At 41.7% G+C, this 27,305-nt stretch overlaps 1 protein-coding gene and 1 non-coding gene across 2 annotated transcripts in view; both read left to right on the top strand.

Annotated features, from left to right (window-relative positions):
• Window positions 1-7,594: 7,594 nt before the first annotated feature.
• The window catches only part of ATP6V1E1 (ATPase H+ transporting V1 subunit E1), a 37,464-nt gene continuing 17,753 nt past the window's right edge, over window positions 7,595-27,305 (top strand). Inside the window, exons 1-4 of the mRNA XM_032844400.1 lie at window positions 7,595-7,716; window positions 14,859-14,924; window positions 21,431-21,540; window positions 21,965-22,031. Coding sequence (XP_032700291.1) covers window positions 7,684-7,716; window positions 14,859-14,924; window positions 21,431-21,540; window positions 21,965-22,031 — 276 coding nt within the window. The 5' untranslated portion in view covers window positions 7,595-7,683. The remainder of the gene's footprint in view (window positions 7,717-14,858; window positions 14,925-21,430; window positions 21,541-21,964; window positions 22,032-27,305) is intronic.
• On the top strand, window positions 18,449-18,652 carry LOC116859312. Its single transcript, XR_004381129.1, has one exon. It is a non-coding gene; the product is annotated as a small nucleolar RNA SNORA74 (small nucleolar RNA).

The following is a 27,305-nucleotide window of genomic DNA, read 5'->3' as shown; positions in this document are numbered from 1 at the left end:
CAGGGCGGGCCTGGGGCTCCTAGAAGCGCCGGAAGAGGGGTGGCTCTGTTCTCCTGAGCGGAAGCACGGATCATAGAGGCCGGGAGGTCTCTTCGTGCAGACATGACGCGGAAGAGCCGACCTCCCTTAATCCCCTCTTACCCGGAGTGACTCACATCTATGATTCACGGGGAGAGCGTGGGTTGCGGAGGTATTTGATTACTGGAGGAAGGGAGATGGGATTCTGAGAAGTCAAGCTTGTGGGGAGAGAAGCCGGTGGTTCCCGCGGAAGGGAGCATGGCTGCTTGCACAAAATGTGCTGTGGATGTATTGAACAAATATTGGGGTTTGAGTGTGTGCCAGCGAACGGGGTAGCGAAGTATCAGGAGAGTTCAAGGAAGCTGCCGAGTTCGCAGTCATTTGTCGACTTAAAAAGGTTATTGAAAGTTGGGAACATTTTCTAGCAGTTGAGGGTGAGGTGGGGGTTAAGAGCTCGTTCTAGGCGGAGGGCCCTGCCTGAGCACAGGCACTGGAACGGTAAAGGAAGTCTTCAGTAGTACCCATTTTGTTCACAGCACCTGCCTAGCACAGTGCCTAGAACTGGATGTGTGCTAGTGGATGTTTGTTTATTTGAATCCAAGCGTCCTTTGGGAGAGTCACTGAATGTATCTTGTTAAGAAGTTGTATCTAGGGGCGCCTGGGTGGCTCAGTGGGTTAGACGACTGCTTTTGGCTCAGGTCGTGATCCCAGAGTGTCAGGATCGAGTCCCGCATCGGGCTCCCAGCTCCACAGGGAGTCTGCTTCTCCCTCTGACCTTCTCCTCGCTCATGCTCTCTCACTGCCTCTCTTTCAAATAAATAAATAAAATCTTAAAAAAAAAAAAGGTCTATGCTTTAAATAGGTGAGTTGTATGGTATGTGAGTTATATCTCAATAAAGCTGTGGAAAAAAGTGCTGAAAACCTGAACTGATATGAGGTTGGGTGGGAGTGGAAGCAAAAAGGTTGGAGTTGTCGTTACAAGAGCTTTAAGCCTGAGCTACTGAGAGAACAGTAGTGCCATTAATAGAGAAATCGGACAGAGATTTTGCAAACAAAGGCTCAGCGAGCTAATAAACCTATTAATTACCTAGTAGTACCTAATAACCTGTTGATAGTTAAATTTCCTCAATTGGCCAAGTAGTGACATATAGTTTTTGTTGTTGTTGTTGTTGTGTTTAAGTAGGCTCTATACGCAACATGGGGTGTGAGCTCAGGACCCTGAGATCAAGAATTGCATGCTTCACTGACTGAACCAGCCTGTTTTTTAAACCAGGATCAAGCATTTGGTCGTTACATCTTTTGTTAGTCTTCTAGTTTTTTTAATAACGTTGACTTTTTCAAGCATGTTCACACAATGGAAATTATTCAGCAATAAAACAAAAAGGAATAACTGGTATTGTGAAAATTAATCAAAGGAAACATCATTTAAAATAGAGTCATTGGGTGCCTGGCTGACTCCGTTGGAAGAGCATGCAGCTCTCAATCTCAGGGTTATGAGTTGGAGCCCCAGGTTGGTGTAGAAATTGCAAAAAACAAACAAAAAAAACTTTGAAAATAAGTAGGCAGATAAAATAGAGTCAGAAGCCAGAAGGGGGAGCTCTCATGCCCTAGCAATATGTCAACTGCAGATCCAATAGGAAGTGGGTGGAGGATTGGACTCCCGAGGCATGGCTGGCTCAGTCCTTGGAGCATGCCTCTCTTGATATCCAGGTTGTCATTTCCATTCCCAAGTGGGGTATGGAGATTACTTAAAATATAAAATTGTATTAAAAATAAAAATAAGGGGTGCCTGGGTGGCTCACTGGGTTAAGCCTCTGACTTCGGCTCGGGTCGTGATCTCGGGGTCCTGGGATCGAGCCCCGCATCAGTCTCTCTGCTCAGCGGGGAGCCTGCTTTCCCCTCTCTCTTTGCCTGCCTTTCTGCCTTCTTGTGATCTCTGTCAAATACATAAATAGAATCTTTTTTTTAAAGATTTTATTTATTTGAGAGAGGGAGAATGCAAGTGAGCACAAGCAGGGGTTGAGGGGAAGGGCAGAGGGAGAGGGAGAAGCAGGCTCTCCCCCTGAGCAGGAAGCCCCACATGGGGCTTGATCTCAGGCCTCCAGGATCATGACCTGAGCTGAAGGCAGGTGCCCAACTGACTGAGCTACCCAGGTCCTTTAGTCTATGCAGTTCATTGTATGTACATTTTTTTTTAAATTTTAAGATTTAAAAAAAAGATTTTATTTATTTGACAGAGAGAAAGAGAGAGAGAGAGCCAGAGAGGGAACACAAGCAGGGTGCGTGGGAGAGGGAGAAGCAGGCTTCCAGCAGGGAGCCTGATGTGGGCTTGATCCTAGAACCCTGGGATCATGACCTGAGCCAAGGGCAGATGGTTAAAGACTGAGCCAACCAGGCATTCCTAATTTTAAGATTTTATTTGTCAGAAAAAGAGAGAGCAGGCAGAGGAAGAAGCAGGCTCCCTGCTGAGCAGGGAGCCCAATGAAGGACTCGATCCCAGGACACCGGAATTATGACTCAACTGACTGAGACACCCAGGTGTCCCATATGTAAATTTTTTTTAAAAGTCACATAAAAAAATTCTCTGTGGTTATGTTAACCAATCAGGTATGTGATTAAGTTAATGTCTTTCAAATTGTTTTCAGTTTTAATATTTCCTTTTGTATTTTATTTTTTGAATGCTTACTATAAGGATAAAACAGAGGTCAATGGAGCAGAATAGGAAGTCCAGAATGGACAATTGATTTTTGACAGACGTGTCAAGACAATTTAATGGGGAAAGGAATAGTCTTTTCAGCAAATGGTGTAAAATAATATAATCCTTTTACAGAAATTATTTTACTTTAATCACACAGCAGTTTATGGGTTTGGGGACTTTTTTTTTTTTTTTTGACAGATCTTCTAAATTATACAGAATCCTAGCATGAAGCCTGATGTGATTATAAAATCTAAAGCCAAAAAAAAATTATAAATAAAATCTAAACTCTAGACACAAGTCATTTTATTCATTCTCCTTCATCAGTTAGTTACTGAAGCCCTACTATGTACCAGGCAGTGTGCTAGATGCCAGCAAAAGAAAGTGGTAAGTAGGTCAGACACCGTCTCTGTTGTGAAACCAACATTTTCATTGGAAAACCAGGCAAAAACCTAAAAAAAAGAGAAAAAAAAACCAAAATAATTAAACATTATGGCATGTCCTGAGGTAAACAAGGGGCTGGGAGAGAAAGGAAGGCGAAAGATTGCTTATCAAAAGCACTCTTGGGGCGCCTGGGTGGCTCAGTGGGTTAAAGCCTCTGCCTTCAGCTCAGGTCATGATCCTGGGGTCCTGGGATCGAGCCCCGCATCGGGGCTAGGCAGGGAGCCTGCTTCCTCTTCTCTCTCTGCCTGCCTCTCTGCCTACTTGTGATCTCTGTCTGTCAAATAAATAAATAAAACCTGTAAAAAGGAAAAAAAAAGAAAAGAAAAGCACTCTCTAAGGAGGTGATATTTTAAGTTGAGACCTTAAAGAATGAAAAGCTAAGTGATGGTGTATGAAAAGAATTCAGGCAAAGAGCTTGGTGTTTTCCAGGAACTGAAAAGTAAAGCTATAGGGTGGTGAGCAAAGGGAAGAAGAGTAATGAGGTCAGACAAGTAAGCTAAGGCCAGATCGGGCAGCGCTCACACAGACCATGTGAGGTGTGAAGTGTTCAAAAGCAGACGGAAGCCATTTGAGGATTATAAATTGGGAAGCGGCTAGATGCCAGCTGGGTTTTAAACCACTCTCTCTGTTGTGTGGAAAATTGGTTGTAAAAGGGTAGGAAGTGCAAGCACCTAAGGCAGAGTTTCACTATTTTCTGGTCTCATTTGTTTTTCTTCTTGAGATTAATTCTTCAAGTGGCGCCTGGTTGGCTCAGTCAGTAGAGCGAGTGACTCCTGGACTCAGCATTGTGAGTTGGAGCCCCATATTTGGTATAGAAATTACTTAAAATCTTGTCAGAGAGAGAGCTCAAGCAAGGGGACCAGCAGGCAGAGGGAGAGTCAGGCTCCCAGCTGAGCAAGGAGCCTGATATGGGACTCGATCCCAGGACCCTGGGATCACGACCTGAGCTGGAGGCAGAGGCTTTAACCCACTGAGCCACCCAGGTGCCCCAGAAATTACTTAAAATCTTAAACAAAAACAAAAACAACCCACCCAATTCTTCAGCATTCAAAGACACAGATGATTTACATTTTTTAAAATTTATCTTTAGTAAAATAAAGCCCAACGGCCTTGAACCCCCTACCCTAAGATTGTTTAACTGACTGAGCCACCCAAGGAACCCCCACCCCCAGCTGCAACATCCCACCCCCAACCACAACCCACCCCCCACCTCACCCCACCTTACCCTCTTCAGGCAAAGAAGTTCAAGCCTTAGTTTATTCTGCTGATTCAATTTCTGAAGCCACAGACTAAAGTGTCAGCTTGGGAGCAGGTGAAGCAATCCACACAGAAAACATCTCTTTGTGACTAACCTGACAGGAATCTAGGACAGTGATTTTGTGAAGCCATAAGTAAATAGGCGTATCTAGGAGTGGGATTTTTGGAATTTATCTGAAAAACTGTTTTAATAAAGCTTCTTCACAAGACCTAAAATAATATAGGAGGAAATTGGATTTAGAAAACTACTAACTAGTTAATCTTTTATTGTACTTATAATAAGTTTTTCTCTCCAGAGACTGTCTCTATGAAGTTTATCATATTCTTATCAGACAGGATCTGGCCCATTCCTTGGTGAATCAGCAAAATAACTGCAGAAACCAGTTGTAAAGAGCATTAACATAGGGGAGGGGACAGCTGCACAAAAAGTAATGTTAATTATATCTGTAACACCATTTATTTTGCTTTAGAAATGAAGTCTTAAGGGGCGCCTGGGTGGCTCAGTGGGTTAAAGCCTCTGCTTTCGGCTCAGGTCATGATCTCAGGGTCCTGGGATTGAGCCCCGCATTGGGCTCTCTGTTCAGCAGGGAGCCTGCTTCCCCCTCTCTGTCTGCCTGTCTCTCTGCCTGCTTGTGATCTCTGCCTGTCAAAATAAGTAAATAAAATATTTAAAAAAAATGAAGTCTTAAAGCAAATGTTGCAAATGTTAATTGTTAATTCTGGGTGGTGGTACATGGTACATGAATATTTAAATTATTCTTTGTACTTTTCTATATTTTTTATTCTCTCAAAGTAATAATAAATAAATCATAGAAATCAGCACACTGTTTTCCAGAAACCAAAAGCACATTGATCTGGACAGTGCTATGTCTCTTCCAGACATTAATTTCACAATGATTAGACATGTGGCATTAGATTGCTGCTCCTACTCCCCCAGTTATTTGCAGAACACTGTAAAAATAAATGGGAGGAAGAATTATAATCCAAATGAGTGACCTAGGGATGCTAGAAGGAGGCATCCTGGAACTCTGTCTTCTGGAACAGCAAAAAATGAAGTTATCAATGCAGAAACTAACAAGATGAGAGAAATAAGCCTATCAACTTGTTTAGCTCAGTTGATAAGAATATTGATCAAGGGGCACCTGGGTGGCTCAGTTGGTTGGGCATCTGTCTTCAGCTCTGGTCATGATCCCAGGGTTCTGGGATTGAGCTCCAAGTTGGGCTTACTGGTCACTGGAGGGCCTGCTTCTCCTTCTCCCTCTGCCCTTTCCCCTGCTTGTGCTTGTGCTCTCTCTTTCTCTCAAATAAATAAAATCTTTAAAAAAATACTGATCAAGTTAATGTCAACTGTGTGGATTTCCGTTGCTCTGTTATTTTATTGTCCTGTGACTGAATCCTTCCGTTATCCAACGTGACCAGTTTTCTCAAATGTGTGCACCAATCTGTCACACACTACAAAGACCACTCTACATTAGTACAGCTGGAAAAAAATTTGGCAGTCTGTATTAAGAACCTTAAAAATGTATGGACGATTCTCATTAATGGACACACTGAAATGTACTTTTCTGATATGATGCACTGAGGATATAATATCACAGATGTAGTACTCCTTACAAAATGCATAACCAGAATCTAATTATGAGGAAACTATCAGACAAAACCAAATTGAGGAACTTTCTACAACTGTCCTCTTCAAATGTGTGGAACTCTTAAAAAATGTCACTATCAGGAAAGACAAAGTCTGAGGAACCATCCCGTATTAAAGGAGACTAAAAGGGGCATCTGGATGGCACATCTGATTAAGCATCAGACTTTTGGTTTTGGCTCAGGTCATGATCTCCCGGTTGTGGGATTGAGCGCCCGAGCTTTGCACTCAACAAGAAGTCTGTTTAAGACTCTCTCTCCCTCTGCTTCTCCCCACTGCTCAAGCTCGCTCTCTCTCTCTCAAACAAATAAATCTTGGGGGAAAAAAAAGACTATAGAAAAGACATGACAATTACTACAACAGGTGACCCTGTACTGGGTTCAGGATGAGAAAAAAATTTCTACAAAGGTTATCAGTAGGGCATATGGCAAAATCTGATTATAAACTTGTTTAATTTCCTGTATTTGATTAATGAAAAGTGATACAGCCAAATAGCAAAATGTTAACAATTGGTAAATCTAGGTGAATGCAGTTTATTGCACTATTCTTACAGCTCATTATCTTTGAAATTTCTTCAAAATAAAAAGTTGGCAATAAAAATACATGTACCCTGACGCCTGGGTTGCTCAGTCCATTAAGCATCTGCCTTCAGCTCAGGTCATGATCCCAGAGTCCTGGGATCCAGTCTGGCTTGGGGCTCCTTGCTCAGCGGGGAGCCTGCTTCTCCCTGTGCCTGCTGCCTGCTCTGCTCTGCTGCTCTCCCTGCTTGTGGGCGCTCTGACAAATTAATTAACTAATTTTTAAAAAAGGAAAGGTTGAGTAACTGTCACACCCAGGAAATTTAGGGGACATGACAATTAAACAAAACGCAGTATCCTAGATGGAATCCTGGAAAAGAAGATGAGCATTAGGTTAAAACTAAGGAAGCTTGACTAATTATGGACTTGAGTCAATATTGTTTATTTAATTATCAATATTATTTAATTTTAACAAATGTCCCATACGAATATATTAATGATACGGGAATCTGTGTGTGCCGGGGAGAAAGATACATGAAAACTCTCTGCTCTATCTGCTTAATTTTTCTGTAAACCTGTAACTGTTCTAAAAATAAAATCTCTTAATAAATAAAATATTGGTGAATTTGTTTCCATTAAGGCCAGGAAAGCAAAAAAAAAAAAAAATTGATTTGGAAGTAAATAATTAAATTTTTAAAAATATGCAAGGGCTCTAAGGCTAGAAAAATACACAGAATTCGGCTAATTTCAGACGCTTGAATTCCCGAACCTTCACTCCTACTGAGGAATACGTCGCTGAGGAAAACAACTCAGATATCACGAGCCAGCTGTGAAACGGATTGGAACTGTGCTGGGAACAGGCCGCCAGAGCCGGCTCCCGGACACCGGGCGGGTTCAGGCCGGGACTTCCCCGGACTCGTTCTCTTCCCACTGGCTGAGAAAGCTCACATGGCTGGGCTGCGCAGTCACCTGACAGGAACCGGAAGTCGGAGTTATAAAGCGAAGGAAGCAGCCCCACTGCATTTTCTTTCTTCCTCTTCGTTCCGCTACCCCCTTCCAGCGTAAGCAAGAGCCAGTGGGGCCTCCGGCCTAGCCCAGCTTTCGTTATGGCTCTCAGCGATGCTGACGTGCAAAAGCAGGTGAGGACTTGCGGTTGGGTCTGGCGAACTCGTAGCGCGGGTCCGGGGGTGGCGAACTGGAACCTGGCGGCTCAGGGAGGACGCAGGCCTACGGAGGCCCAGATACCCGAGGAGGGGGCTTAGTGGGCTCTCTGCAGGGGAGGGATTTGACCCACAGCTCCTCTGTCTTCACTGGGGTTTTGTGCGCCGCTGCCATGAATGTGCTGGCTTTTTGGTTCGCACTTCGGCGTTCCCTATTTTCTCAGGGTACTAGCTGTGGTTGTTAGAGCTGAGAATTGAAAATAGGGTTGAGATGCAAAACGAGTGCAAGGATTGGGAACCTTGTTTTCACCTGTTTTTTTTTTTTTAACCTTGAGGGAAGGGTTTACAGTACGATAGAGAATGCTGACGGGAGAGAGTTGCTTTCAATGTTGTTTTGAGGTCATTCATTGAATTCATTGTTAATCTTCATTTTGGAGGGAATTGTAATGGTTGGTCTCTCACTAGTGTGTACGTTAATGTATATTAATAATCAGAATATCTTTCGTACATTTATGAACCGCAGCGCCAGTGTTTGGCATAAAGAAAGTCAAGGTTAATGGAAAAAAATACGGAAAGCGTAGACCTACATCATTTTTGCAAGTGTATCAGTCCTGGGGAGCTTTGGGGTTTTTGTTTCTTTGTTTTTTGTTTAATGTGCCATACCTTCAAGCTGTAGTCATTAATAAAGTTAGAACTCAAAAGACTCCCAGGATAATATATTGGCATTGATAGGCCTGTAACAAACATGGGAAAAAGTGGTTTCCATTTGCCCTGCCACAGATACTCTGAAACTAGGGTCTTTGAGTTGAGTAGTTATATTGCCAATAGATTTTTCAGAGAAGGAATCTTTACGTAGTTTAGAGAACTAAGTCTATTTCTTTTTGAAGTACTAGGAAAATTCTCTGACTAAAGCTCGCTCACTGGCTTATGAATCTTCTTAAATGAGCAATGAAATGTTTTTTTCCCTGGATATTTCTATTTCCTAGAGAATGAGTTGGCGGGGTGCCTGGGTGGTTGAGTGGGTTAAACCTCTGCTTTTGGCTCAGGTCATGATCTCAGGGTCCTGGGATGGAGCCCCCCATCTCATCCGGCTCTCTGCTCAGCAGGGAGCCTGCTTTCCCCTCTTTCTCTGCCTGCCTCTCTGCCTACTTGTGATCTCTCTCTGTGTCAAATAAATAAATAAAATCTTAAAAAAAAGAAAGAAAATGAGTTGGCATTTTATTCTTAATCTGATGTGCATAAGAAAAGTGGAGTGTTTGTTCATCAGTGGTCTTGTGCTAATGATCACAGAGGGGAAATCGTGTGACAAAAATAGCATCTATGGAGAAGATTAAGAAATCTTACAGTAGTCTTACAAAACAATGGGGCTTTTATGTTTATCACCGCTGCTTCTGATTTTTACTATAGGAAAAACTTGGTGCAGTGGAAAAAGTACAGTGTCCTCCACATCTTCTAGTAGTCACAGTTAAAGTGCTGATTCTCTTTTTCTGCTCGTTCCTTCATCATCCCTCTTACCCCTTTGTTACAATATATTGAAGAATAGGGCTTCCCCAGGAAAAATATAAAGTGGTGTATTTCCTTGGAATCTAAACCAAAACCATTTTTTCGTTCTATAAAATTGAAAGATGAAGGAATCTGTGGTCTCTGCCCATCTACACTACACATAAGCTCCGAAAGGGCATAAGTGCTTATAAATTGTGGATTCCTTGACTTCTTCCCATTGTATTAAAATATTTATGTATATTTGCCTTTTTGTCTGGGGAGTATGGTTATTTACTTTATCCAGTATTTGAAGGAATCTGATTTCAAAAAACTTAAAATCCAGTAGGATTAGCAGGAAGATGAAAAGTATCTTTTAAAGGCCAGATTTTTCTGCCTTAGGGTTGGAATTAAATGTCCTGAAGAGTTAACTGTTTTTCTTATTGGAACTCTTGAAGACGGAACATGATCATGTTGACTGTAAACAGGCTTCTCTGACCTGGGTTAAAATGACTGTTTTGCTTTAGGCTGTGCTGATCTAGTCAAATCCAGTAGTAGAGGGTTCAGCCCGAGTGATAAAGGCAGATAATGCAGGTTTGAATCAGTGTTCACCTGTACAGGCCCAGTGTGCCTTGTAGCATTTATAAACACCTGTTTTGATTACTGTATTTATTTTTAAAATTCCAAACTGAGTTCAGTAAGGCTTCACACTGAACTTGTGGAGATACCATTCCTTTTTTTTTTTTTTTAATGTTCCAAAGATACTTTTTTTTTTTAAATTTATTTATTAGAGAGAAAGAGCGTGCGCGTGCGCACATGAGAGGGGAGAAGGTCAGAGGGAGAACCAGACTCCCCATGGAGCTGGGAGGCTGATGGGGGACTTGATCTCCGGACTCCAGGATCATGACCTGAGCTGGAGGCGGTTGCTTAACCAACTGAGCCACCCAGGTGCTCCTGGAGATACCGTTCCTTACCATGAACACACACACACAATTGGGGGGGGGGGATGCTAATCCTTTTAGCAAGGTCACAGTGATTTTCTATACAAGATGCCTCTGGATTAGGTACCCCAAATATTTCAAGGCCTGAGATTTCATAAGTATTGTATTACCTATGAAGTAGATTTTGATTATCATAATTATTTTGGGTCCTCAAGCATAGGGTAGTTGCTAAGAATTTTGACAAAAAAGAAATCTCTTTCAAACCATATTGGTTTTTTTTTTAAGACTTTGATGCCACGAGGTTTTATTATTAATGTTTTTTTATTTTTAAAAATACTTACTAGAGAGTATATGCATGTGAGAGAGCACAAGTTGGGGTGGGGGCAGAGGGAGAGGGAGAAGTGGACTCCCTGCTGAGCAGACACGAGGCTCCTCCCAAGACCTTGGGATTATGACCTGAGCGGAAGGCAGACACTTAACCAACTGAGCCACCAAGGCACTCCATCAATGCCCTTTTTATTTTATTTAAGATTTTATTTATTCATTTGATAGAGAGCACAAGGAAGGGGAGTGGAAGAGGGAGAAGCAGACACCCCGCTGAGTAGGAAACCGCCCCCCCCCCATGCAGGGTTTATCCCACCTGACCCAAAGGCTGACACTTAACTGATTGAGCTACCCCTATCAATGCCCTTTAAAAGAAAAATGTATAAAACACATAACAAAACTTACTCATCTTAACCATTTTTAACTGTGCAGTTCAGTAGTGTTAAGTATGTTCACATTATTTTAAAACACATCCTAACTCAATTTTGTACACCTGTGTGTACATTAGATTTATGATATCTTTGTAGTATGTGGAGAAGTGGGAATTGTTTCCAGATTGTTAAACTCTAGAAAGTACTCGGACTATCTCAGGAGGCTTAAAATACCAACAGGTTGTCATTCATTCACAAATGTTTATTGAACACCCCCTTTAGGGGCAGTCGTTCCATGTTCTGATGTTATGGTGATGTAAAAAATAAGATCTCAGGGGCGCCTGGGTAGCTCAGTAAGTTAGGCCTCTCTGCTTTCGGCTCCAGTCGTGATCTCAGGGTTCTGGGATTGAGCCCCACATCGGGCTCTCTGCTCAGCAGGGAGCCTGCTTCCCCCCCTCTCTCTGCCTGCCTCTCTGCCTACTTGTGATCTCTCTCTGTCAAATAAATAAAATCTTTAAAAAAAAATAAGATCTCAGTACTCATGAAGCTTACCTTAAGTGGGAGAATTAATAAACACAGTGAATTAGGGACTCCTGGGTGGTTCACTCAGTTAAGCATCTGACTCTTGATTTTGGCTCAAGTCATCATCTCAGGGTCGTGAGATAGAGCCCTGCTTAGGGCTACAAGCTCAGCTCAGAGTCAGCTTGAGATTCTCTCTTTCCCTCTGCCCCCTACCCCTTCATGTGCACTCTTTCTCTCTCAAATAAAGTCTTTTTTTTTTTTTTTAAAGATTTATTTATTTATTTATTTATTTGACAGACAGTAGTAGGCAAGTAGGCAGAGAGAGGAGGAAGCAGGCTCCCCACTGAGCAAAGAGCCCGATGCAGGGCTCGATCCCAGGACCTTTATTTGGCGCCCCAAATAAAGTATTTTTTTTTTTTTAATAAAATAAAAGTAGTGATGATTGGGGCGCCTGGGTGGCTCAGTGGGTTAAAGCCTCTGCCTTTGGCTCAGGTCATGATCCCAGGGTCCTGGGATCGAGCCCTGCATCGGGCTCTTTGCTCAGCGGGGAGCCTGCTTCCCTCTCTCTTTCTGCCTGCCTCTCTGCCTACTTGTGATCTGTTTGTCAAATAAATAAATAAAATCTTTAAAAAAAAAAAAGTGATGAATAACCTAGAGATTATTGGTATTTTTAAAAATCATCTTCCTTTTTTTAAATTTGTCATTTCTTTCAGATAGAGCCCTTATGAAATGAAACAACCAGAGAGTTTGATTAGCTATAGTATTTGTATATTCACATGGGTGTATTTTACATCTTCCACTAAAGGTCGTACTTCATTTGCTGGTCTAAAAACAAAAAAAAAACCACTTCATTTATGAGACAGGATCACTGTCCCTAGGCCCCAGAAGACTTCAGTGGACTTTATTCTCTGATTGTAACCAGAGAAGCCTTTTAACAACTACCTTGCCTTATAGTCAAATAAAATAAATTAAATCTTAAAAAAAAAAAAAAAAGTTTAGGAAGAGGAAGTGCAGGGTACCCTAGGTGCACATTGGTGAGAAGTTCAGAAGAGATTTTCCAAAGGAGGTGACAGTTAAGCAAGCTGAATCCCAAGAAGTTAGCCAGGTGAAGGGAGGGAGAAGAGTACTCCAAGTGGAAGGAGCAGCATGTTTGAAATCTTGGAAATGAGGAAGAGAGTGGTGAACTCAAGGAACAGAAAAACTGAAATAAGTTTAGTAGACAGGAACCAAGAGTCTGAAGAGTGGCAAATGGTGAAGATAATGTTTCATATGATGTTGGCAAGGTGAGCATTGACCAGATCACGTACCTTCTAAAATCTTTGCGCTTTATCATAAAGTGGGGGGGGGGGTGATACATGATGAAACAGGCATTTTTGTTTTTATTTTTTTGAAGATTTTATTTATATGAGAGAGAGAGAGAATGCATGAGCAGCAGATAGGGGCAAAGGGAGAGGGGGAAACAGATTCCCTGCTGAGAAGGAAGCCCAATGCAGGACTCCCATCGCAGGACTTTGGGATCATGACCTGGGCCAAAGGCAGATGCTTAACAGACTGAGCGCCCCCCAGACTCCTGAAACAGGCATTTTTTTTTTTTAAAGATTTTATTCATTTTATTTATTTGACAGAGAGAGAGAGATCACAAGTAGAGAGGCAGGCAGAGAGAGAGGAGGAAGCAGGCTCCCTACCAAGCAGAGAGCCCGATGCGGCTCGATCCCAGGACCCCGAGATCTTGACCTGAGCCGAAGGCAGAGGCTTAACCCACTGAGCCACACAGGCGCCCCTGAAACAGGCATTTTATTTTATTTTTTTAAAGATTTTATTTATTTATTTGAGATAGAAAGAGACCATGAGAGGGGAGAGGTCAGAGGGAGAAGTAGACTCCCCGCTGAGCAGGGTGCCCGATGTGGGACTCGATTCTGGGACTCCAGAATCATGACCTGAGCCGAAGGCAGTTGCTTAACCAACTGAGCCACCCAAGTGCCCCTGAAACAGGCATTTTAAAGGATCTTTCTGGTTGTAGTGTAGAGTTGATTAGAAAGGAAACAAGGCTGAGGGCAGGGAGACACATTTGGAAGCTGTTGTAATAATTTAGTTGAGAGATGGTGGTAGCAAAGACTAGGAGACTAGGATAGTGGCTATGAAGGTGGAGAAATGTGGACAAATTAAAGAACTCTCTCAGGAGAGAATTGATAGCACTTGGTGGTTGATTGGGTGGGAGGATTGAGGTACAAGGAAGGGTCAAAGTCAGATGTTGGTACTAATCCTCAAGCTAGAAATAAAAGTGGGCAGAGGGGAAGTGATTAGCAGTTCATGGTTTATTTTTTTTATAAAGATGTTATTTATTTGACAGAATGTGAGAAAGAGAACGCAAGCAGGGGGAGTTGGAGAGGGAGACACAGGCTTCCCACCAAGCATGGAGCCCGGTGTGGTGCTCTTGACCTGAGCCCAAGGCAGACGCCTAACAACGGAGCCACCAGGCGCCCTTAGCGGTTCATTACTGAGTGTGTTGGATTTAGGTTGCTGTGAGTAGGCTGTCTAAAAAAGAGCAGTCCAGGAGGCAGAGGAAGAAGAGGGTGGTCTGGAAGGAGGACAAGGAAGTCCTGGAAGCAAAGGGAAGAGATTGTTCTTGTTCAAGAAGGGAGGGTTGGGGGCGCCTGGGTGGCTCAGTGAGTTAAAGCCTCTGCCTTTGGCTCGGGTCATGATCTCAGGGTCCTGGGATCGAGCCCCGCATCGGGCTCTCTGCTTGGCGGGGAGCCTGCTTCTCCTTTTCTCTCTGCCTGCTGCTCTACTTGTGATCTGTCTGTCTCTCTTTCTGTCAAATAAATAAAATCTTAAAAAAAAAAAAAAGGAGTGTTGACCAGCATATCAAGAGATGCTGAAAGATTGATTAAGGCCAAGATTTAAGGGCTAGGAGATTATTGCCATTTTATGAGAGTAATTCCAGTGAAGTGGAGGGGGTAGAAGTCAGATTGAAGTATGGTGAGAGTAGGAGGTAAGAAAGTTGAAAAGTGTAGAGCTCCTGGCTGACTCTGTAGAGCGTGCGACTCTTGATCTTGGACTTGTGAGTTTGAGCTCCATGTTGTGTGTAGAGATTACTTAAAAATAAAAACTTAAAAATCTTAAAAGAAAGTTTAAAAGGTAAATATAGATTCGTTTAATTATAGATGGAGAAGAGGAAAAGAAGATTCGGGCTGAAAGGAGTATGAGGAAAAGGAGGATATATATTCAGTCCTCCCTCCCCCATAGACTCCACATTCCTCGAGAGTAGGATAATGTTCTCTGATATTGAATATTGTGTCTGGTCCATTTCTAGAGCGAATTTGTACTTTAAGATATTATCTTGTATATCTCATTTGTCTTTGTACAGAATGCCTGGCACATAACATGCATTCAATAAGCAATTGATTGTTAAATTAATCAGAAAAGTTATATGTATTTTTTTGTTATAGTTAGAAATAAAATAACCTTTCCTTCTTCCTTCTAGATTAAGCATATGATGGCTTTTATTGAACAAGAAGCCAATGAAAAAGCAGAGGAAATTGATGCAAAGGTGAGATTCCATTTTCTAGATTTAGAAAGTTCTCAAAATTTCATAGTGTGGCTTTGCTAAGCAGTAATTAGTAAAATTGCGTAACAACACATAGCATAGGACTGCTAAGAATGTGTCGTGTCTTTAATGTTAAAAATAAATTTTCCTGGGCAACCTTCTTGGGTCACCTCCCTCTTTGGGAACTTTGTACTATCGCTCAATAAACTTAGAAAATAAATGAATTAAATAAATATATAAATTTTCCTTTCTAAACATTCTGATTGCCAATAAATGTCCTGAAATTTTATGGTAGGGAGTAGAAAGTAATGGATAAATTTTCTCATGGAATGTGGAATCCAGACATTTAGCATCTGTGGCTAATTATCATATTTGATTAGGGGAGGTTATAGTATTTTTATGTTGTTATTTTTCTTTTTAATTAATCTGTGCTTGTTGCCAAAAAAAAAAAAGTTTGGAAGTGTATAAGGTATAAAATGAAAGCCCCTGTCCATTACAAAGGTGATACTTGGTCTGCATTTTGAAATTTTATAAATATTTCCAGTTTACTTTGTTTATACACAGTATATCAAGTTGTTCTTTTCCCTAGGTATAATCATAATGGGCCAGAATATATTGTTTAATGCATTATTTTCATTATCTTTCTTTTTTAACTCAACTTTGTTTCTTTCTCCCTCCCTTCCTTCCTTCCTTTCTCTCTTTCTTTCTTTCTTTGTTTCTTTCAATATTTCTTTATTTGAGAGAGTGAGAGGGGGAGAGGCAGATGGGGAGGGAGAAGCAGAATCCCTGCTAAGCAGGGAGCCTGCTGCGGGGCTCCATCCCAGGGCCCTGAGATCATGACTCAGCTGAATGCGGACTGACTGTGAGCCACCCAGGCGCCCCTTTGTTTTTTTATTTTTATTTTTTTTTAAGATTTCATTTATTTGATAGAGACCGTGAGAGAGGGACCATAAGCAGGGGGAGTGGGAGAGGGAAAGCAGGCCTCCCGCAGAGCATGGAACCTGATGTGGGGCTCGATCCCAGGATCCTGGCATCATGACCTGAGCCGAAGGCAAACACTTAATTACTGAGCTACCCAGGTGCTCCTAGGCGCCCCTTTATTATCTTTTTTATTCATTCTACTGTAGTTATATTTGTTATTTATCAGTACAGCCTTAAAATTGTGTGTGTTTGGTATTCTAGGACTAAAATTCTGTGAAATTTTGAACTGTTTAAGTAATTTATCATTTAAGGGGGTGCCTGGCTGGCTCAGTCGGTAAAAGTATGCAACTTTTGTTCTCAGGTTTGGGAGTTTGAGCCCCATGTTGGGTGTAGAGATTTCCTCTCTCCCTAACCTCCCTCTCCTTCCTTCCTTTCTTCCTCTCTTTCTTTCAGTAGACAAATACTTTTGTTTTAAAACAAACTAAAGAACTATGAAGCTAAACGACTGGCCTGGGATCACACAGCTGGTACTTGCAGAGATCCCTAGCTCAGCACTTCCTAGTTAGGCTGATACCTGAGTTATAATCTGTTAATGGCATCCAAAAGCCTTTGTAGCTTAAGTTTTTTTTTTGTTTTGTTTTGTTTTTTAATAAAAATAAAGGCCATCAGGTGAGAGTATGGAAGCAAGAACTTCATAGTTCCCTCAATGACCTCAGAAGACAAGGAAAAGAGAGAAAAGTCATTTTTAAAAACCTACACTGAGGGGGGCACCTGGGTGGCTGAGTGTCTGCTTTTGGCTCAGGTTGTGGTCTCGGGGTCCTGGAATCGAGCCCCACATCAGCGGGTTCCCTGCTCAGAGGGGAGCCTGCTTCTTCCTCTCCCCCTGCTTGTGTGTGCTCACTCTCTCAAGTGAATAAAATCCTTAAAAATATATACGTAAATTAAAAAAAAAAAAACCAAACCTGTGCTGACAAGCCACGGTTGTCTTGAAGATGGTGTCCTGGGAAGCAGGTGGTGCTGCCGGTGCCAAGTGGGACAGAATGAGGTTGGTGTCTCATGAGGTGTGGGAGTAGGGTCCTGTGTCCTGGCAGGTGCTGCAGGAGTGACATTGCTTTCAAGCTTCTCTCTTTGTGCTGCATCCAGAGGAGCCGTCAGGCACACGGTGGTCCCCCAGGAGCAGGTCCCAGGCATTCTGGCAGCTCAGACAGAGGCTGCCGGGGTTATGGAAATGAGCGCAGTCATCATTACGATCAACATTTGCCCCCAAGAACTCTGAGAGCTCTGGCACGGCATGCCCCCATTCACAGTGCTCCTGAGCTCCGGCATAAAGATTATTTAAAAAGAAAATCCTAAAAAAAAAGTGTCACTTAAGGAAGAAAAGACTATTTTGTCTACCACTACTATATAACAGCTGATAGAGTATTGTTTTATTTTGTTTGGTGGTCGTAGGAGCACTTTGGTTTCTTGTATGACCAGATCCCTGTTTCCCTCTGGGGAAAATGTAGAAATTCTATTTCAGTTGATAAATGCATTACTGTTTGAAATATGTTATCTTGGGGGCGCCTTGGTGGCTCAGTGGGTTAAAGCCTCTGCCTTCGGCTCAGGTCATGATCCCAGGGTCCTGGGATCGAGTCCCGCATCTGGCTCTCTGCTCAGCGGGGAGCCTGCTTCCCTTCCTCTCTCTCTGCCTGCCTCTCTGCCCCTTTGTAATATCTGTCTGTCAAATCAATAAATAAAATCTTTAAAAAAAAAAAAAAGAAAGAAAGAAATATGTTATCTTGGGATACTTGAGGGGCTTAGTCGATTAAGCGTCTGCTTTGGGCTCAGGTCATGATCCCAGCATCCTGGAATCGAGCCCTGCATCAGGCTCCCTACTCGGGGGAGTCTTCTCCCTCTGTCTGCCACTCCCCCTGCTTGTGCTCTCTCTCATTCTCTCTCACTCTTTCTGGCCACTAAGTAAATAAAAAAAAAAGTCTTATCTAGTACAACACAATCATCTTTATTTCCCATAATAGGTATAGAAAAAGTTGTTAGGCATTTCTTTTCATTTATTTATTTGAGAGAGAGACCACCAAAAGGGGAGATACAGAGGGAGAGGGAGAAGCAGACTCCCTGCCAAGCAGAGAGCCCAATGTGGGGCTTGATGCCAGGACCCTAAGATCATGACCTGAGCCAAAGTCGTCAGATGCTTAACTGACTTGAGTCACCCCAGGCATTTCTTTTAGAATGTGAAATTTCGAGTACCAGTGCCAGCCATTAAACATTCAAGTGCACCACTCTAGCTAACTTTCCAAAATCATTTCATACTACTTAAAAACCATATACATCTGATACACTGGTAAGATCACCTTTTTATTTATTTATTTATTTATTTATTTATTTATTTATTTTAAAGATTTTATTTATTTATTTGACAGAGAGAGATCACAAGTAGGCAGAGAGGCAGGCAGAGAGAGAGAGGGAAGCAGGCTCCCTGCTGAGCAGAGAGCCCAATGCGGGACTCGATCCCAGGACCCTGAGATCATGACCTGAGCCGAAGGCAGCGGCTTAACCCACTGAGCCACCCAGGTGCCCCAAGATCACCTTTTTAAAAAAATAACCACTCTTCCAGCAGTAGTCAGCTGTCCAGATAGACCATTCCTGTGATGGTGTTACACTACTGGCAGAGGGCTGTCCTGTTGTCTTCATCCAGTGGCCTTTGGTCACTCTTCTGGTGGTGCCTGCTGCTGGTGCAAGGCAGAACTGTGCTTCTTTGAGAGTGTGCTGAGTGTTCACTCTGGCTGCTTAGTTCTAGTCTGGGAGCAGACACAGTATGCTTTTCTCTGCATCTTCTAGTTAAATGGCCTTTTCCTTCTCTTTGAGTATTTCCCTTTAATTCTACAATATTTCACACTTTGCTCTCCTAAGTATATTTGCTATCCTAAGTATATTCTCCCTCCAAAAAACTTAGGGCACCTGGTGGCTCAGCTGGCTAAGTGACTGCCTTAGGTTCAGGTCATGATCTGGAGTTCTGGGATCGAGTCCCACATCAGGCTCCCAGCTCCATGAGTCTGCTTCTCCCTCTGACTTTCTCCCCTCTCATGCTCTCTCTCTCTCACTCTCTCCCTCAGATAAATAAATAAAATCTTAAAAAAAAAAAACAAACACAAAATTAGTCGTAGGGGTGCCTGGGTGGCTCAGTCATTAAGTGTCTGCCTTCAGCTCAGGTCATGATCCCAGCTGGGGTCAAACCCCGCATCGAGCTCCTTGCTCTGTGGAAAGCCTGCTTCTCCCTCTCCCACTCCCCCTGCTTGTGTTCCCTCTCTGGCTGTCTCTCACTCTCTCTGTCAAATAAATAAAATCTTAAACAAAAAACAACAAACTTCGTTGTAAGCTAGTTTGTCTATTAAAATGGTATTTTGTTTAATGTAAACTTCTTTGTAAAGTATATTCTAGGTTGTCAGTCAAAGTCTATGTTTAGTATATTTATATTTAATAAGATTTTAATATATTTAATAATAAGAATTTTTCTTACTGAGTGCCCCAAAATGTTGGATGTTTAACCTTCATTTATATTTATATAAAGTAAAAGCCATCCTTACTGAATTCTGGCAGAGTATTAAGGATTTTGAACATGGTGACTAGTCAGGGGGCACTTTGGGCTAATACTCTAGGTTTTCTGGCTTTTTCTGTAGCACATTTGGTGCCATCATCGAGAAAACAAGAGTTGCAGAAGATGACTTTTTAACACAGTAACAGCTGGCACCGTGACAGGCATGTTATATGTATGTGCAGGTAGTGTTCAAGGGGCAGTGCGAGGGGCTCTAGCAGGACTAATGCTTACTCGCTTCTGCACACTGTATAACTGGGAACACATGAAAGGCTCCTTGCTCCAACAGTCACTCTGAAGATTTTGACAACTTATGAATGGAGGACACTTTGGTAGCCATCCAGATCATTTATACATCAGCATGAGTTATTCTCTCTTCCTACAATTAGTTTGAAAAATTGGAGATTCCAGTTTGCTGTGATAAAGATTCATGGATGGGGGTGCCTGGCTGGCTGGCTCAGTCAGTAGAGCGTGTGACTGTTGATCTCAGGGTCATGAGTTCCTGCCTCATGATGAACATAGAGCTACTTTAAAAAAAAAAAAAAGATTCATGGATGGTTGACCAGGACTGGCACTCCTTCCAGCCATTGAGTTAAAGCCCAAACCCTCTGGTAGCTGAGTAATGTGGTTCTCCCCTACCCGACCCTCAGAACTTAACTCTCAGTATTCAGGTCAGTATTGTTTTCTTACTCTATCACCACATTTGTTTATTTAATGCACTGAAACGGTAATACTGCTTTGTATTCCCAGTAAAATAGAAAAAAATTAAAAAATTAAAAAAATTAAAGAGTAACTGTTCAATAATTTATACATAAACAACTTACATTTATATAACTTAAATTTTTAAAAGGACTGTTAGATTTATCTTACTTATTTGTCCTATGAGGAAAGAATACTGATTTACTTATATATTTTTAAAGGGAAGTGGGGTGGGAGAGGCAGAAGGAGAGACAGAATCCCAAGCCGACTGTACGCCCAGCCTAGAGCCCAACATGGGACTCAGTCTTACAACCCTGAGATCATGACCTGAACTGAAAGCAAGAGCGAGACACTTAGCCAACCCAGGCACCCGAAGAATACTATTGTAATTCTTTTACTTCATAAGGGTGCACTAAGACTGAGATTACTTGACCATATTTTTTAAGGCAGTACCAGATCTTCTAAACTCTAAATTCTGTAGTCAGATGGATTAAATTTAGAATACATAATGATTTTTTACTTTTTTTTTTTAAGATTTTATTTATTTGACAGAGAGAGACATGGCAAGAGAGGGAACACAAGCAGGGGGAGTGGGAGAAGGGGAAGCAGGCTCCTCACAGAGCAGGGACCCCCACTGGGATCATAACCTGAGCAGAAGGCAGATGCTTAATGACTGAGCCACTCAGGCGTCTCTAGGATTTGTAATGATTTTTTTTTTTTTTAAAGATTTTATTTATTGATTTGACAGAGAGAGATCACAAGTAGACAGAGAGGCAGGCAGAGAGAGAGGGAAGCAGGCTCCTTGCTGAGCAGAGAGCCCGATGCGGGACTCGATCCCAGGACCCTGAGATCATGACCTGAGCCGAAGGCAGCGGCTTAACCCACTGAGCCACCCAGGCGCCCCTGTAATGATTTTTTTCACATACAGAATCTTCTATTTAAATATATCCTTTGTAACTCTGTGACAGGGTACTATTAGCTTTTTTATTTTTTTATTTTTTTTTAAGTAAGCTCCACACCCAGCTTGGGGCTTAAACTCATGATCGAGAGTGGTATGCTCTACCAACTAAGCCAGCCAGGCGCCCCTGGGTACTATTATCCTAGATCAGATTTTTGGTTTTCTTGTTCATCATTTATGATGAAAATCACTGGTTACCCCTTTTGAGTAAATTAGAAATTTTGAAGACAAGTCAAATAAGCTTACTATTTTTGATATGGAATACAGTGCTGCTGGTTACCAGCTGCTTAAAATAAAACTCAAAAATCTGGTGTAATGAATTAACAGTTGTTTCCTTGATAGGCCGAGGAAGAGTTCAACATTGAGAAAGGTCGTCTTGTGCAAACCCAAAGACTGAAGATTATGGAATACTACGAGAAGAAAGAAAAGCAGATTGAGCAGCAGAAGAAAATGTAAGTAGATTCTGGTCACAGTATTAGGTAAGGAAGCTTTAAAAAGTCAGTGGGACAAGAGGACAGAGCAGGTGCTTTGGAGTCAGGCAGGTATGGGCTCAAGTGTTAATTGGACCACTTAACATACTTGTATGACCTTGAGCAAGTTGAGTAATTTCTTTTTCTTAATTTATGAAAATGGAAGCATCGCAGGATTTTTGAAAGAAAGTTGCAATAACTGATATGAAAGTGCTTGCCACTTGGTAAGCTCTCAATAAATACTTCGAAAATAAGTTGGTAGAATCCACTACATGTATTTCAGTGGGGTTCTCTAGGGTATATACAAAGGGAAGTATTTGTACATACAAAGGAAGCTGTATATTCCTTTCTCTGCAGTTTTTTTTCTTATGCTCTACTGATAACTATTTTTCCATACCTTTTGCAGTCAGATGTCTAATTTGATGAATCAAGCAAGGCTCAAAGTCCTCAGAGCAAGAGATGATCTTATTACAGTGAGTAATTTGCCCCTATTATAAGATTATAAAATGTTTATTCACTTACCTATTACAGAGAATTCACTAGTTAGCATGAGCTAATTAAGGAGTTGAATGATTTTTAGAGAGAAAACATTTGGTTGGCAAATCATTATATTAGGTATTGTAATAAATACAAAGTGAAGGGCACCTGGGTGGCTCAGTCGTTTGAGCGTCCAACTCTTGATTTTGGCTCAGTCCATGGTTTTCAGGGTCATGAGATTGAGTCCTAAGTTGGGCTCTGCCCTTAGCTAGAAGTCTTGGAATTCTCTGTCTCTCCCTCTGCCCTACCACCATGCACATGTGCACGAGTGCTCTGTTGTTCTCTTTCTCTCTAATAAGTAATCTTTTTTAAGAAGGTTAAAAAAAAAAAGAAGAAGGCTCCTGGATGCTCAGTCATTAAGCGTCTGCCTTCGGCTCAGGTCCTGATCCCGGGGTCCTGGGATCGAGCCCCACATGGGGCTCCCTGCTTGGCAGGAAGCCTGCTTCTTCCTCTCCCACTTCACTTGCCTGTGTTCCCTCTCTTGCTGTGTCTGCCTCTGTCAGATAAATAAATAAAATCTTAAAAAAAAAAAAAAAAACAAAGTGAATAAGACATTGCCATGTCTTCAAGGACCCTTTGATCCAACAGAGCATATAGACTCTTCTAAGTCAAATAGCAAATGGTGGGTGGACAATATAGTATGTGAGGGTTATAGGGACTAATAAAATTAGAAAGGTAGGACAGAATTAAGATAGGGCCATGAGTGCAAGGCTAAAGAGCTTCACCTGTTTTCAGTAAAAAACTATTGAAGTTTTTATTTTATAAGAATTACCATAAATAGGGTTCATGGTATGAGTATGTAGGCTGAATTTAAGAGGGAAGAGGTTAGACACAGAAGAACCATTTGGGAAGTGTTGTCTTCTAAGGAAGAAGACAGAAACCTACAGAAACATACCATTTATTTGAGAAAGTTTGAAGGTATTCACATTAGCCTGGCTGGCTCAGTGGCTAGAACATGCAACTCTTGGTCTCGGGGTTGTGAGCTTGAGCCCCAATTGGGTGTGGAGCTTAGTTAAAAAAACGTTGTGTTCACATAAAGGCATTTGAATTATATTTTAGGAACCAACCAGGATGCCTGCTGTTTTCACTGTTCTTCATTGTTATAGTGGAGGCCCTAGATTCCTTTAAGATGGAGAAATAAGAATTATATACAAATTGCAAAGGAATAAAGAATTATTTTTTGATTTTTTGCAGATACGATTTCCCACAGATAAGATACAACATCTGAAAAACAGAACTAGTAATTAGTTCAAAATGGTGACTGGTGGGGCGCTTGCATGGCTCAGCTGGTTAAGCATCTGCCTTTGGCTCAGATCATGACCCCAGGATCCTGGGATTGAGTTCCACATTGGACTCCTTGCTCAGTGGGAAGCCTGCTTCTCCCTTTCCCTCTGCCTGCTGCTCCCCCTGCTTGTGCGCTCTCTCTCTCTCTCTCTCTCTCTCTCTGTCAAATACATAAATAAAATCTTTGGAAAAAAAAACCCAAAATGGTGACTGGCAACAAAGAGACTATACAGAAATTAAGTTTTTCTGGATACCAATAATAACCAATTAGCATGTAGAATTAAAAATAGATTCTTTTATAATGGTTACAAAAGTGATTAAATTATTATGAATAAATGTTCATAAATAAGACCTATATGAAAAAGCTATAAAATTAGAAGTATAAAACTCATAAATGGGGGTGTCTGCGTGGCTCAGTGGGTTAAAGCCTCTGCCTTCGGCTCAGGTCATGATCCCAGGGTCCTGGGATCGAGCCCCGCATCGGGCTCTCTGCTCAGCAGGGAGCCTGCTTCCTCCTCTCTCTCTGCCTGCCTCTCTGCCTACTTATGATCTCTGTCAAATAAATAAATAAAATCTTAAAAAAAAAAAAAGTAAAAAAAAAACTAATAAATGGGAAGCATACCATTTCCTTAGAAAATTAAAGAAACACTAATATTATAAGCTGTCAATTTTTTTTTTTTTTAAAGATTTTATTTGTTTGATAGAGAGATCACAAGTAGGCAGAGAGGCAGGCAGAAAGAGAGAGGAGGAAGCAGGCTCCCTGCTGAGCAGAGAGCCCGATGTGGGGCTCCATCCCAGGACCCTGAGATCATGACCTGAGCAGAAGGCAGAGGCTTAACCCACTAAGCCACCCAGGTGCCCCTAAGCTGTCAATTCTTAAGAGATAAATCTGGAGTGGCAGCAGCGAGAATGAACTTGGTGTATCAGTGTTGACACATTTTGCAGAGAGACTTTCCACACATTGACTAATGATTGACTTCTCTTCCAAGTCCCGTGCTAAATACTGAATTTCGGACCTGACTAACTAGGAGAATGGTGGTTCTGTTAAAGAAATGGGAAGTTAGGAGGAAAGACTCCTAAGTTGGACATTCTTTAAGAGGCCGAGAAGCCTCCACTTGTAAATGTCTGTCAGGATGGAAAGTAAAGGCCTGAAATTCAGGACAACAGAGATCACTTATTATCATAATTCATAATACTTCATATTGGAATGCTTTGATCTCAGGATCCTGGAATCCAGCCCCGTTAGGTTCCCTGCTCAGTGGGGAGTCTGCTTCTCTCTCTACCCACCCCCAGTTTATGCTTGCAGAGTCTCTCAAATAAAAAAAAATTTTTTTTAAGTTTTTATTTATCTGTCAGAGAGAGAGAGTGCACACAAGCAGGGGGAGCAGCAGGCAGAGGGAGAAGCAGACTCCCTGCTTAACAGGGAGCCCAGTACGGGACTTGATCCCAGGACCCAGAGATCATGATCTGAGCAGAAGGCAGACGCTCAACCAACTGAGCCATCCAGGCGTCCTATAAATAAAAATCTTTTAAAAATAAATAAATAAATAAATAAATACAAATTCTAGCAATGTGGGAAAATAGGAAATCTGTTGCTAAGTTATCTTCCCACATGGGAATGAGTAGTTCATCCTTTATAAAATACAAAAGGAGGACTGGACAGCTTTTTGTGGAAATGTTGACTACAAAATATCTCAGGACCGTTACCTAGGTCTTCCCTAAAATGTTGAGTTTCAGTAATCAGTGGTTGATTTCCTTCCACGGGATTCAGATTTCTTTAGCAACCTGATTGATTGACATAGTTTATAAGTTGCACTTAGAATAATAACCACCTTTCTGGAGAAGAACTTGGGCTTAAGAGTGTTTCAGCTTTGGAGTGCCTCGGTGGCTCAGTCAGTTAAGCATCTGACTCTTAATTTCAGGTCAGGTCATGATCTCAGGATCATGAAATCAAGCCCCATGGGGGACTCTGCACTGGGCATGGAACCTGCTTGGGATTCTCTCTTCCTTTTCCTTTGCCCCTTCCTCCTCCCTCGGGTAATCTTTCAGCTTTGCCATGTTAGTTTGAGTAAATTATTGTTTCTGACCCTCAGTTTCCTCTTTGATATTATTAATTATGATACTTGGTTCAGAGGCCTGGGTTTTTTGTTTCTTTTTTTTATAGTGTTATAATTATTTAAAAATCAAATTTATTTTTGGGCTCCATGCTGGGCATGGAGCCTACTTAAAAAAAAAATTATTTTTACACAAGTATTATATGCACAGTTTTAAGAATCAGATCCTTAAAGGTTTATGCCAACAAATGTCAGTTTCTTGGCCTAATTGAAACACAGCTCTTATGAGGATTGAATGCGAGAACGCATTTAATTCCTCTAGCTTAACACTGTCATATGGTGTTTATTTAAGAAGTGTTACTTCCCTTTCCCCACCTCATCTCCTCCAGGTGGTAACCCTTCTTTTACATAGGTCTTTTAATAGGTCTCGATAGTTGAAATTCTCTCCTGGCCTCTTGGTGCCTTTGCTCAGAAAGTCCCTGGACCATAAGTTGCTATTGCATTTTTGATAAATGCCCAGAGTCAAAAATGACAACTGTGACAACTACTGGGTAGATGTTGTTTGTACAATTCAAGAGTTTAGAGACCTGTAACTTAAACATCTCAGCAGCATTTCTCAGGATAAACCCCACCGGTTATAGTACATATTGTTTAGTGTTATCATTTGACCAGTTAATAGGTTTTGCATTTGCTTTATCTATTTTTATGCTGCCTTTTTTGAAGATTAGTGATTATTAAAAGTGGAAAAGATCCTGAGAAATGTCATCTCTAATGTACTATAGAAATGCTTTTGATATTATATTCTCTAATGGTATACTTGTCTCAGATGGCAAAAGGTTTTGTTTTTTTTAAAGATTTTCTTTATTTGAGAGAGAGAGTAAGAGAGAGCATGAGAGGGGAGAAGGTCAGAGGGAGAAGCAGACTCCCCATGGAGCTGGGAGGAGGATGTGGGACTTGATCCCGCAACTCTGGGACCTGTGCTGGAGGCAGTTGCTTAACCAACTGAGCCACCCAGGTGCCTGCAAACAGGTTTTATAACCCAAAGTAAGCATCCCAGTGTTTTAGTAGATCTGACTTCACTTCAAATTAAAATCATTATTTTTTCTTGTCCTTATTGTTTGACCTGATTTTTTCTTTTTCTTTTCTTTTTTTTTTTTTTTTTTAAAGATTTAAAATTTTTTTTGTCAGAGCACAGGCGGAGGGGAGGGGCAGGGGAAGAGGGAGAAGCAGACTCCACACTGAGCAGGGAGACTATCGCAGGACTCGATCCCAGGACCCCAAGATCATGACCTGAGCTGAAGGCAGGCAGACAACTAACTGAGCCAGCCAGCCAAGCACCCCTGATTTTTTCTTTTTAAAAAAAATTTTTTAAAGATTTTATTTTTAGGGGCACCTGGGTGGCTCAGTTGCTTAAGCATCTGCCTTTGGCTTAGGTCATGATCCCAGGGTCCTGGATTGGGCTCCTTCCTCAGCAGTGACCCTGCTTCTCCCTCTCCCTCTGCTGCTTCCCCTGCTTGTGCTCTCTTGCTTTCTGTCAAATAAATAAATAAAATCTTCAGAAATTTTTTTTTGCTTTTATTTTTGAATAATATCTATATCCAGTCTGGGTGGGACTCAGACTTATAACCCTGAGATCAAGTTGCATGCTCTACCAGCTGAGCCATTCAGGTGCCCTTGACCTGATTTTTTCACCTACATAGTTATATTTCATTTTATTGTATTTTTTTATTATTTTTTTTAAAGATTTATTTAAGAAAGCACGCACAAGCAGAGGGGAGGGGCAGAGAGAGAAGCAGGCTCCCTGTGGAGCAGGGAGCCCGATGTGGAACTCGATCCCAAGCCCCTGGGATCATGACCTGAGCTGAAGGCAGA

Source organism: Lontra canadensis, unplaced genomic scaffold, assembly GCF_010015895.1.
Source record: "Lontra canadensis isolate GAN:19392208 unplaced genomic scaffold, GSC_riverotter_1.0 scaffold153, whole genome shotgun sequence".
In the NCBI taxonomy this organism is placed as follows: Eukaryota; Metazoa; Chordata; class Mammalia; order Carnivora; family Mustelidae; genus Lontra; species Lontra canadensis.
Note: the sequence above shows the minus strand (reverse complement) of the source record. Positions and strands in the feature narration are given on the sequence as shown.